At 39.6% G+C, this 13,557-nt stretch overlaps 2 protein-coding genes across 2 annotated transcripts; one reads left to right on the top strand and one right to left on the bottom strand.

Annotated features, from left to right (window-relative positions):
• The first annotated feature begins 2,926 nt into the window (after positions 1 to 2,926).
• Positions 2,927 to 7,881, top strand: rbp2a (retinol binding protein 2a, cellular). Its single transcript, XM_058418022.1, has 4 exons — positions 2,927 to 3,078; positions 3,362 to 3,540; positions 5,143 to 5,244; positions 7,738 to 7,881. Exons 1-4 carry the CDS (start codon positions 3,006 to 3,008, stop codon positions 7,789 to 7,791), a joined length of 408 nt encoding a protein of 135 aa, XP_058274005.1. The 5' UTR covers positions 2,927 to 3,005; the 3' UTR covers positions 7,792 to 7,881.
• An 855-nt stretch (positions 7,882 to 8,736) lies between these two features.
• On the bottom strand, positions 8,737 to 12,878 carry mrps22 (mitochondrial ribosomal protein S22). The gene is made up of 8 exons (XM_058417963.1): positions 12,716 to 12,878; positions 12,011 to 12,168; positions 11,700 to 11,864; positions 10,418 to 10,561; positions 10,258 to 10,341; positions 9,938 to 10,083; positions 9,111 to 9,213; positions 8,737 to 8,970 (listed from the first exon to the last, which is right to left on the bottom strand). The coding sequence occupies exons 1-8, from the start codon at positions 12,840 to 12,842 to the stop codon at positions 8,884 to 8,886; spliced, it is 1,014 nt and encodes a 337-aa protein (XP_058273946.1). The 5' UTR covers positions 12,843 to 12,878; the 3' UTR covers positions 8,737 to 8,883.
• Positions 12,879 to 13,557: the final 679 nt, after the last annotated feature.

Raw genomic sequence — 13,557 nt, 5'->3', positions numbered from 1 at the left:
TTAGGGGATTTCTCCCTCAATAATTGCTCCGTTAGGTTAAGGTCTGGTGATTCTTAGCTAGTTTTAAAACATTAGTTCCCCCAACTAATGCAAAAGCCTAAATGGTAACCATTAAGCGCCTGGGTACCGCCTTGTGCACTTCTGTGACTGCATTGAGTACACTTCTCACAGGGTGGCATGATCTGATGAGGCTTCCAGCATGTAGGCCAAGCTCATGATGTCTGACACCTAGTGACTTTTTGACTGAGATAATCCCTGTGTTTTACCCAAATGAACAAGGAACTGATCATGTCCTGGTCCTTTTCGTGAAGCACTGGCAGATAAAGAGATTGGGTATTAGGTAAGGACATAGCATTTGATATAAATACAGTTGTAATGTGACCTAGCATTCGGCAATCCTGAACATAAGCGACCCTAGAAACTGGACCATGTATACACCTCTTGTGCCTTCCGAAAATGATCTGCACCTTCATCCGGATCCAGTGAGCTTCCTAATTCCTAGACAACCAGCCTTCGTTTACAGTGGAATGTAACTATTTATGATTAAGGTATTTATATCTACCATTACAGTAATTTGCTAAAGCCTTTCTCATTGAAATAAGGCCTTTATCCTCTATGTTGCCCCAAGAGCCTATGTGGGATCCCCTCCAGAGTGACCTGTGCATGAACCAAGAGTTTCCACCCAAAGATGAATGACCTATGTTTGAGGTCTTATCTCTTGACCTGACCGTGTTCCATCAGGTCAGTTGTTCATTTTGATAATACACAGGGAGCATCTCTGTCTTAAAGTCTGGCCCGCTTGGTGTTAAGATGTGGTCACCTTGGCCTACATGCTAGAAGCCTTACCAACTGCTATACAAATACACCTGAATTGAATTCAGTTGCATTGCTCGCTTGGTTTTGGTCTTGTAGTTTATTACAAATATTCCACATTTTAAACAGCCCCCAGATCACCAATATCCCATTACAAACAAATGGAAAGAATATAAAACAACTGCAGCTCTATCTCTGTAAAGCTCATGTCTTCTTGGACTAGAATTCTCATCTCTAGTATGGCATTTTAAATTACATTTATACACTGTTGCCAAAAGTTTTGGGACACCCCTCCAAATCATTGAATTCAGGTGTTTGGCTCGGCCCCTTAGTTCCAGTGAAAGGAACTCTAAATGTTTCAGCTTCATACTAAGACATTTTGGCCAATTGCATGATCTGAACTTTGTCTGCCTTTACATGTACATGAATTTAATACGGAGTTGACCCACCCTTTGCAGCTATAACAGCTTCAACTCTACCGGGAAGGCTTTCCACAAGGTTTAGGGGTGTGTTTATGGGAGTTTTTGACCATTCCACTAGAAGCGCATTTGTGAGGTCAGGCACTAATCCTGGACGGGAAGGTCTGGCTAACAGTCTCCTCTCTAATTCATCCCAAAGGTTGGGTTATCGGGTATCAGGTTAAGGTCAGGACTTTGTGCAGTTCCTCCACACCAAACTCCCTCATCCATGTCTTTATGGACCTTGCTTTGTGTGCTGGTGTGCAGTCATGCTGGAACAGGAAGGGGTCATCCCCAAACTGTCCCCACAATGCTGGGAGCATGAAATTGTCCAAAATGTCTTGGTATGAAGCTGAAGCATTAAGAGTTCCTTTCACTGGAACTAAGGGGCCGAGCCCAAACCCTGAAAAACAACACCTGAGTTCAATGATTTGGAGGGGTGTCCCAAAACTTTTGGCAATATAGTGTATGTCAAACTACATTAGGTTCTAGCAAGCTTCCACACTTTTTGTCCTGGTTATGGTCCTAGTATATCCAAAGCATATCCTTCAGTCCATTACAGAGCACCATTTGTGGGAGGATGGAGGGAACCAGAGAACAGACATGTACCATTTGAATGAAATGTTGCTTAACAATTAGAAGTAGAATTACATTTTCTATGAAAGGACATTTTCACATCTCTGGAGACTTAGTTGCGTGAGCTGTACCACTTTTGAATGCATTGATCAGGTCTGTAGTTGCAATTGCCGTGTTATTTGGTCCACGGTTTTCCCACACAATTGCAGGATGATCTTTCGCTTTCTTTCCTCTTTCGATACGCTCTCCCTCCCTCCCTCCCTCCCTCCAACTCCTTCTGGCTGCTTCTCCCAGGAGCATAAGACTTGGCTATAGATAGATCTTTCATCATAATGACCCCAAGGAAACATCTCAATGAACAGGAATGATTGCAGGAATATAAAACCAGTGTTTTGCAATGTTTAAGACCATGACAGTAATTTTGTACATACAGCAGAGCTCAGTTTGAACTTTCCCTCAATTTTCTCATCTCGACCACCCAGGGAAATGGTGTTGCTATACTCTTCTGGATCCATTTAAATAACGATCTGGTGTTCCTGCTAACGTTTCAAATTAGAGATTGAAGCTTTAGTCTCAAGATGAAATGGACGTTTCTCAATGTCTGGAAGAAAATCTCAGATTTAAAAGAAAAAGAAGTTTATTGGACAGACAAAAGAGCCTACTTTTTTAACAGCAATTGATGGGTCATTTTATTTCGTCTGTGTAGAGGTGGTTGGGTGAGTTGATCTATAAGAGTGATCAAAAGATCCCGTGACACCTCTGCGGTCATATATTCTGTGACAAGATCATTGAGACACAGTTACATCATCCCATCATCAAGACTACAGTGTCTCTATTTGGGTGAAGGACGCTGCAGGACTTTTTTCCACTCTCAATTAAAGCATTTTTGTTTCCTCCTTTGCATAAGAAACATTAATAATAAATTGATCAGCAGTTGAAAGGTGAGTTAACACCATAGACAATGCCCCATGTCTCCATACAGGGCCTTATCAGTTGAACTTTGACACAGAAGTCCACGTTGTGACACCACACACACACACACACACACACACACACACTTTCTTCCAGATATAAAAGAGCCAGCTTTAGATCTATCCAGTCTTGGATCCCTTCTGACCCATCTCACAGATCACACACACACACATACACAGCACCACAATGCCTGCAGACTATAACGGGAGATGGGAGATGGTGAGCAATGAGAACTTTGATGAAGTCATGAAGGCTTTGGGTGAGTACTTGATCCCTGCAGATAGATATATATTTTTTTAAAAAAACAGTCTAAATGGATGGAGGAAAAAATAACATATTAGCAGAACAGCTTTGTGTCTGAATCAAAGTGTGTGTGTGTGTGTGTGTGAGGATTATAGTGTGTTAGTGATAAGACTAGATAAGATAATCGGTTATCCTGCTTACCCTTTGAATCCGCTGAAAGACTATAATAACTATAGTCAGCAGAACAAATGACAATTACTTAATGCGGTGTGTTTAATTTTTCCCATTTCTGTATACAGACATAGACTTTGCTACGCGCAAGATCGCCGCACACCTCTCACAGACGAAGGTTATCGTCCAAAACGGAGATAAATTCGAGACCAAAACTCTGAGCACCTTCAGAAATTACGAAGTGAACTACACTGTTGGAGAGGAGTTTGAGGAGCACACTAAGGGCCTGGACAACAGAGTGGTCAAGGTCTGTATGACCGTTAGAGCTAAGGATAATATCAGAGGATTTTAATTTTCGGTTTTAATTAGTGTTTTCTCTGTAATGTTCGTTGATAACTTATTTTGAGGCTGAAGTTCGACCAGCTGATTCGAAGATTTGAAAAGATATACAGAAGAAGAAACCTTAGCACCTGTCCAGAACTTAGAAACCAGTGCATACTGGGATTAGAATATGATTCTCAGCCATACAGAAACCAAGCTTTCTAGTCTGCCCCTGATGATATAATGCTGAGTTCGGCTTCATTGGTATTCCTCTTATCACAGACTGATATAATGTTAGAAATAAAATATAAAATCATATCGCTCGATGACCAGGCAGGAAAACACAGTGCCACACGGTGCTAAGTCAATAACTCCATTACACAATAGACTATACAATTAATAATACAATGCAGTAACCATTACATCCTGCTAAACCAAACTCTATTATTCCTAAGCAGCAGTATGAAGACGTAAAGGGACTTGTGCAAGCGGATTGTTAAATATCGTCTCTTGTGCAAAGTTACTATCACAGCCGCTTTCGTAATCACACACTGTATGCGTAACCAGATTAGACAAAACGTCTTCAAGCAGCTGATTAGATCTGTCTACTTCCAGTAGATCAGTCATTTCCTCAGGAAACACCTCTAGAGTGGAAGTCACATAAATTTCCTATATCATCATCATCATCATCATCATTCTCATCTTCATTGTCATCATCAAGGCTCAGTGACTTAAAAAAATTTTTCCTTTGGAGGATCAATAGGGAATTTTTCTAATAGAAATTGAGACCCTTTAATGACTTGATTAATTTATTTATTTAAGATTACTACGTTGGGATGGGATTTCCTGCGTAGAAAGCAAATAATCAGTAAAAAAAAAAGCAATAATTCCTCGAGCTCTTCAGACGTTTCAACTCCAGTGCTCTGCATTGAATCCATGACAGCATTGAATTCACTAAAGTAAGCTTCTGCAAGTGTCTGGCCCTGCCCCAGAGCAGAGCTATATCCCAAGGGTGAGGCAGATCCTAGGCGATGGTGCAGATTAGGACGAAGGTCACCTGCTTGCACTCTGAGCTGCAATTATTATTACTACAATTACTATATTATACACACAAAGCAGTAGGACACTGTAATATTCTGAAAATTTTGTCCTTGCTAAGCCCCGCCCACCAGCTAGGGGTTTGCTCTTTGCCCTCAAAGGCTATCATGTGCTTAATCTGTACAAGAGACTGTACAAGTCACAAGTGGACTCAAGGTTGTGCCAAAGGGCAAAGAGTACACACACACACACACACAGTGTGTCTTAACACACTTTCTTGCATGAGGAGTGTAATATAATGACTACAGTACCGAAGCTGTCCAAACTTTTTGTCTAAGTTTGTACACCAGCTTGCTATCTGCTTGACTCCCTTCTTACCAAGTGAATGAATAACACAGACGGTGCATTTGATCGTCCGGTAAAAGTGTCTGGACAGTTCAATTCATCACCCAGTTCTTTAATACAGAGTTATTGCTGCTGTGTTGTGAAGTGAAATGCACTCACACGCTTTAAAGGTCCGGTGCACATGTGTGTCGCTTGTGTCCCGCAGACGCTGGTCACCTGGGACGGAGATAAGCTTGTGTGTGTGCAAAAAGGGGAGAAGGAAAATCGAGGCTGGAAGCACTGGATCGAGGGAGACCTGCTGCATCTGGTAAATCATCTATCAACACCTTCATTGCCTGATAACCTGATAACAAAGAGCTTAATCAGAATAAACACCGCTCACATACACACCTACAGTGGAATACACTGAGATTTCTTGCAATCATTAAATAGTTGGTTGTATGAAAGTAAAAATCAGAAGTTTTCCAGATGTTCTGTGCATAAAACAGCTTGATTTATTTATTTATTTTTTAAAAACATTTTTGGATTTTAAAATAAATGGATCATTTTGAAGCAAAGTTATGCAGTTTGTTAATTAAATTAAATTAAATTAAATTAAATTAAATTAAATTAAATTAAATTAAATTAAATTAAATTAAATTAAATTAAATTAAATTAAATTAAATTAAATTAAATTAAATTAAATTAAATTAAATTAAATTAAATTAAATTAAATACAGCTTGTCATGTTAGGAAAAGTACAAAATCCTCTGTCTCAAAGATTTCCCTTTGACACTAGAGACTCCCTCCGGAAATTTTAAATATCAATAAATTATCACTGATCAATCGGACCAATCAGATTCTGAATCAAAAATTCTTATCTTATTAATTTCTCTAAAACTGCTTGTTATAATGTCCACTGCTATATAAAAAATCTAAAAAAAAAGTAACCAATCCAATTTGCTGATTATATTTTAAGCAAAAAGTGTAATGTCCAGCCTTGACCATCCTGTCTAGGATTTAATCTTAAATATAACCACATGGAAATGGTTTTACAACAAAGTGGCCTCATACCTCGAGGATTGGGGTTCGATTCCCACCTCCGCTGTGCGTTTTAGGGGGTTTGCGTGATCTTCCTGTGCTTCAGGGGTTTCCTCCAGGTATTCCGGTCTCCTCCCACAGTCCATGACCAAGACATGCGCTGTAGGCTGTTTGCAATCTGAATTGTCTCTAGCGTGTGTGTGATTGTGTCCTGTAATAGACTGGCATCCAGTCCAGGTTGAACCATGCCTTATGCCCCAAGTCTCCTGGGAAAGGATCTACATTCTTCACGCCCCACTATAGAACTGGATGGATAGATTTGAATTGACTTAAATTTCTATTTTTCTATTTCCATACACGCAAATGCATTGGAAAGACTGTACATTCTATTCTAAATCAAAAAATTTGTGGTTATTTCACAGAAAGTGAAGAAAACAAGGACCATTAGGCTGTTTGTAAAATAGCAGCATGTGCAGTTTTCTTTAGAAACATTTAACTGAAAAATGCTCGAAGATTTCTCTTTCTTGTGAACCACTGAACTAATGTTTCGTTGTATAACCACTGTTACTGAGAACTGCCTCACATCTGTGTCCCATGGAGTCGAACGACTTCTGGCGCCTGTTTTGCAGCCCTAGATCGATTGCACTACGTACCACAATTCCTCTGCAATTCTTGGGTTTTGCCTCAACAGCATTTTTGATGTTCCTCTACAAGTTTTCTATTAGATTAAGGTCCGGGGATTGAGCTGGCCACTCTATAACGTTAATCTTTTTGGTCTGGAACCAAGATGCTGCTGGCTTACTGCACTATGACCAGCATGAACAACATTTGCTGCCTTAAATAAGGGCCATTTTTTTGACACCAGAACAAATGACCTCACTAATTAATTGATCTCCACACTGCTATTATTTTGAACACGCCCCTTTTCAAAATGAATGATTCAGCAGCATGGATGTCATGACTGTTGGGTCTACACCTACTAGTAAATTATTTGCCATGTAGAAAAACATCAGGCATAACATTATGTCCACCTGCCTAATATTGTGTTGGTCCCCCTTTTGCTGCCAAATCAGCCCTGACTCATCATGCACTGTGTATTCTGACACCTTTCTATCAGAACCAGCATTAACTTCTTCAGCAATTTGAGCAACAGTAGCTCGGATCATAACGGGCCAGCCTTCACTCCCCACGTGCATCAATGAGTCTTGGCCGCCCATGACCATCACTTTTGATAGATACTGACCACTGCAGACCGGGAACACCCCACAAGAGCTGCAGTTTTGGAGATGCTCTGATCCAGTGGTCTAGCCATCACAATCTGTCCCTTTGTCAAACTCGCTCAAATCCTTACACTTGTCCATTTTTTCCTGCTTCTAACACATCAACTTGGAGGACAAAATGTTCACTTGCTATCTAATATATCCCACCCACTAACAGGTGCCATGAAGAGGAGATCATCAGTCTTATTCACTTCACCTGTCATTGGTCATAATATTATGCCTGATCGGTGTATAATTTCTACCAAAAACAATGATTGATCTGGTTAATGATCACTTCCTGTTACACACACTACTGCTGCACTACTATGCACTTTATATACATTTATAACCTCTCATACTCTGTATACTGTGGTCTTTATTTCATTCCTCTGTACAGCATCGTTTGTAAATTAAATGTATAGTGTAGTTATTTTATATCTGTGTATTTCTGAGGCTCGGCAACAGATTCCTTGTGTGTGTGTTGGTCAACAAACCTGATTCTGATTCTGTTTCTTCATCAGGAGATCACCTGCCAGGATAAAGTCTGCCATCAGGTCTTTAAGAAGAAGCAGTAGCGCGCCGAAGATCCGGCAGCTCTCCTGTGCATTTAATGTTGTACATTTGTACGTATGCAGTGTGATTCGAATAAAGGAGTTTTAATTAAACCAGTGTTGTGATCTGCTGTATGTCAAAGGGTTTTTAAGTCAATCACTGTGTTAACAAAGAACTCGATTAATAAATATAACCTAGATCAGATGATCTATTGTATCTAATATGGTGTTAAATATCAGTTGTTTGAATAACTTGTGTGAACTAATTGCTAGTCATCTGTTATTGATTTCAAGCTTGAAGTAATCGTTTAATTTTAGGAATTTATTTCAAGTAAGAAGCCATTATATCCAATTATAAACCAATCAGGCATAACATTATAACCACTGACGATCTCCTCATCATGGCACCTGTTAGTGGGTGGGATATATTAGGCAGCAAGTGAACAATTTGTCCTCAGAGTTGATGTGTTAGAAGCAGGAAAAAACGGACAAGTGTAAGGATTTGAGCGAGTTTGACGAAGGGCCAAATTGTGATGGTTAGACCACTGGATCAGAGCATCTCCAAAACTGCAGCTCTTGTGGAGGTGTTCCCGGTCTGCAGTGGTCAGTATCTATCAAAAGTGTCCTTTAAGTCCTGCAGCAGATACTTTAAGCAACTTACAGGATTTAAAGGATCTGCTGCTAACATCTTGGTGCCGGATACAACAGCACACCTTAGTGGGGTCCATATGCCTTGACAGGTCAGGGCTGTTCTGGGGACCAACACAATATTAGGCAGGTGGTCATAATGTTATGCCTGATTGGTGTATCTGCCTAGTAAAACAATAAGATTAAAATATGAATACTGAATAATCTTAAAATTGATTTATAATATAAGAAATATTAGATACGTTTGATTGAGATACAGTATTTCGGTGTATAGCTATTCTTTAGGATGGGTTGCATGTGGATACTGTCGGCACGACACACTTCACATAGCTGAAAGTTTATTAACACACGGTGTGACACAAGAACAATAATCAATTTGCACTATTCTGTGCTGTTTCAGTATTACAAAATGTTTTATTTTACAATAACAGAGTGATGTCGGACATGATGCTGCACTTTGGAACAGTTTTAAGCCGAGTTCGCTGCCATCGCCTGTTCATATGACTGCAAAGCCAGCTTGATGGCAGGTTTCTGGGCCTCACAATCAGCATAGACCTGAGAGGAAAACAAAAAAACTTGTGAGACGTGCGTGAGAGATATATAGCTTCGGGACACAAAGAAATGTTTGTGTGTATTAGCAAAAGTGCAGTGGACTTGACATCATCTAGAACAATCTATGAGCAAAGTGTGGTCACCTTGAGCAGCTCGATGCCTGTGGCTTGTTTGCTATTTAATGCCACGTCACTCTGAGGATGAACCAGCTTGAAGAGCTGCACCAGATCCACGGCATCCTGCAGCCTGAAACAGTAAGAGCATCACACATGGTCCAAATCTCCAGAAAAACAAATTACAAATAATAATAAGAAGAAGAAGAAGAAGAAGAAGAAATAATGATAATCAATAATGATAATAATTAAATAAATAATAATAACCAAAAATGATAATGATAAATAAATAAATAAATAAATAATGATGATAAATAAATAATAATAATCAATAATGATGATAATAATAAATAAATATTAATAAATAATAAATCATAATGCAAAGTTAATATTCTTAAATGAACGGATACCAATGATTACAAAGAACATACATGATTCAGCCAATCCATCCATCCATCCATCCATCCATCCATCCATGAATCCATCAATCATTCCTTGAATCTATCAAAATTCATCCACTCATCCATCCTCTTTTCTTGGACTTTCCTTGCATGACCAGCACACTGAATTCTTTGCTTTTATTGGCTCACTAATGCATCTACATATATGAGGTTCATACCAACCGTACAAGGGTAAATCTATGTGTTGTATGCATATAACATGTAAATAAAGCACTAGTGGACTGACGCTTATGCTACAGATACAGTACTGTTCATTTTATATCCCTTTTGAACCTGACCTTATTTCTGCACTACTTTAATAAAATAAAGGTTATTATTAATCCCTGGACATCGGCTAACGGAGCCCACCATTGAAACCAGTGGCATGCCATTTAATCTAATCTAATCTCTTCTCACCGGTATCTCTGCAGCATGTCCAGCAACAGTCCGTCTATTCTGCGGCCGTTGACGAGGTGCCACACGAGACCTCCGAATAAACACGTGGATCTGAGGAGCTCGTATTTCCCGTGTTTCTCGATGTCCTCATAGGTCAGCGTGTGTACCTGAGGACGATTCAGACAAACAGTCAGGAATCATTTTATATACTCCAGCAGGAGTGACTGCACAGATCATGGCAGCGGTTTTAATAGAAAAGTGAAAAAACTAATACTACGGTGATGCTGCTTCACCTTTTAATACATTTACAAGCAACATTTCTACAGTTCAGCCACACATACCCGCTTAAAATCTGCAGAGTCGGGTTCAAACTGGACCAGGCAGTACTTCAGAACCTCCTCGTGTCGGTTTTCCCCAAAAATAACCTGCACAAGACCAATAGGTTGGGGTTACACTAAATAATACCAAAAAAAAATAAAGATTGATTTTCTTCCACAGTACCTTGAGGTTTTCTTCTTTAAAGATAGGTGGCGCTGTGAGCTTGCGGCCCTCCCTGGGGAAATAAACCTGTATGAGCCGGTCTCTTTCTTCCCATGATGCTTTGCGCAGCACCCCGCTCGGTTCTCTCACCACGATAAACCGCTCCTAGTCAAAATTTCGGGTGGAAAGAAACTGGAGATTCAGCATCTGTAATGTTAAACAGCTCAAAGCTCTGGTTCTAATAACTGGCTCCTGTGACTGACTCTGGTTCTAATAACTGGCTCCTGTGACTGACTCTGGTTCTAATAACTGGCTCCTGTGACTGACTCTGGTTCTAATAACTGGCTCCTGTGACTGACTCTGGTTCTAATAACTGGCTCCTGTGACTGACTCTGGTTCTAATAACTGGCTCCTGTGACTGACTCTGGTTCTAATAACTGGCTCCTGTGACTGACTCTGGTTCTAATAACTGGCTCCTGTGACTGACTCTGGTTCTAATAACTGGCTCCTGTGACTGACTCTGGTTCTAATAACTGGCTCCTGTGACTGACTCTGGTTCTAATAACTGGCTCCTGTGACTGACTCTGGTTCTAATAACTGGCTCCTGTGACTGACTCTGGTTCTAATAACTGGCTCCTGTGACTGACTCTGGTTCTAATAACTGGCTCCTGTGACTGACTCTGGTTCTAATAACTGGCTCCTGTGACTGACTCTGGTTCTAATAACTGGCTCCTGTGACTGACTCTGGTTCTAATAACTGGCTCCTGTGACTGACTCTGGTTCTAATAACTGGCTCCTGTGACTGACTCTGGTTCTAATAACTGGCTCCTGTGACTGACTCTGGTTCTAATAACTGGCTCCTGTGACTGACTCTGGTTCTAATAACTGGCTCCTGTGACTGACTCTGGTTCTAATAACTGGCTCCTGTGACTGACTCTGGTTCTAATAACTGGCTCCTGTGACTGACTCTGGTTCTAATAACTGGCTCCTGTGACTGACACTAATTAGAACATATCTCGTTCCTATAACCTACTCCGGTTCCTGTAATTGAATCTAATCCACACTTTATGTCTACATATTGTATTGCACAGCTGTAGACTACCTGAGCTTCACAACAAGCAATTCAATGTCTAATAACTCTGGTTATAGACTAACAGATTATCTCAGTCAGTTAAACTCATCAGCAACTAGATACAAACTAGTGTCTCCGATTCCTCACACACATAAATATGGTACATAAATTAGCTAAAATCCACACACATTCATCCTAGTCATGCACAAATAACACAGAGGACATAATTACTCGGTGTGGGATGTTGTAGGTGATGTCTGTGAAGACGTATTTGGCTGTGTCCATGCCCTCCAGTATCTTATCCTCGCACAGGACATCATCGATGGGTTGCCTTTCTGGTAAAACTGGAGGCATCTTCAGCATCCTCTGGGCCTCTTCCTCTGCCTTTTTCACTGCCTACACACACAATTATTTTTATATTCATCATTAACACCATTTTAACTCTAATGCACACACAACCAAACACATAGCAGTGCAGATCGAAGCTGAAAATAGTCTGAAAAGATCACAGAAAGAAAGAGAAAATAATGTCTCAGTCTTACCTCCTTTAACTGAGCATCAGTCAGAAGTTTATACTTCGGTGGTTTAAGCTCCTGTTTAACCGGACGAAATACTTTATTCAAATCCAATCCTGTGATTCTCGTCAAAATCTCCTGAACTTCAGTATCCGTGAACTGGGCTTTTTGGACCTGATCAGTGTCTTGAAAGGAGAGGAATGAAATATAACTGCATTGTAGATCTAATCTTCTGTTCACAGCTCTGATAGCGTTAGGACTGTAATTATGAACCATGAAGGTTTTGCATTTCAACAGTAAACAGTTCACAGCTTCATAACAACAAAACAGACTTCATATTAAAACTAGAAGGTTACAAAAAGTGGACATTTTGACCATATAGTCAAAATAGAATGGAAATCGTTTATAAATCACTCGTATCACACAGATGAGGATGAGTTCCCATTTGAGTCTGAAGGTTTCCTCTCAAGGTTTCTTCCATGTTGTCATTAGTGATAATTTTATACACTGAAAATGTACAATGATCAATGTGTATAATGTATAAACTTCAAAATCCCGACAGGATTTGAGCAAGAACTGCATTACGAATTCATTTCTTTATCTTTCATTGCATACAGTATTGAACCTTGATGATGGAGCTAAGGTTAGCTAAGCTCAGGTCAACATACTGACACACTTCAATGTCCGCTGCTTTTGCTGTTTAGACACTTAAAAGATTTAAGATTTACTTACTTTCCCCTGATGATAAACTACAAGACAACCGCCTGACACCACGTAACACTGTCCTGGCGTCAAAATCTACATTTCTCACGCCATGACAAGAGCGAAATAAACGCAGTGCAGCACTGGGCGCCGCCATGTTTCCACAGGCTTCTTCTTCTACGCTTTCTTTTACTGCGGTGTGATGAAGAGATGAAGCGCTTACCGCCAACTAGCGTTCATAAAGCACATAGTGCAGTCAAATCTCTCTCTCTCTCTCTCTCTCTCTCTCTCTCTCTCTCTCTCTCTCTCTCTCTCTCTCTCTCTCTCTCTCTCTCTCTCTCTCTAACATGCTTTATTCAATGCCGCAAGAGGTATTACATATTCACATTATTGCAATAACATTAGCTGGCAGTTAAAAAGGGATAAATAAATAAATAAATAAATATTTTACATAAATTTCAGTGCTTTTTAAACCTTTTTTTTGTTTTTGGTTTGTTCCAAGAGATTTACAAAAAAAAATTTTTAATTTACACTGAGCCCACTTTTTCTTTACAAATATGGTATTTTCCTAAAAATATAATAAACTATAAAAAAAATATAATAATGTCCATGGGAATTAATCAACCATCTTACACAATTACCTCCACTGAACCAAGTATGATAGAATACACAGTCTATTCTCATGTTGTTAGCATCAGTTCTTAAATGATGACAGCAGCACTGTTATTTTTTTCTATGATAAACATCAAGTATCACACCAAGATTTAATTTTTTTTATTTGATGGATTTTAGTTCATATTTTTAATGGTCAACAATGAGATTATATAGCATGCATCTTCCTAGAAATTTTGTGATTACATAGAAATTCAGCA

The sequence above is a fragment of the Hemibagrus wyckioides genome, linkage group LG20 (assembly GCF_019097595.1).
Source record: "Hemibagrus wyckioides isolate EC202008001 linkage group LG20, SWU_Hwy_1.0, whole genome shotgun sequence".
Taxonomy (NCBI): domain Eukaryota; kingdom Metazoa; phylum Chordata; class Actinopteri; order Siluriformes; family Bagridae; genus Hemibagrus; species Hemibagrus wyckioides.
The sequence above is the reverse complement of the archived record's forward strand: the minus strand, read 5'-3'. Positions and strand labels throughout refer to the sequence as shown.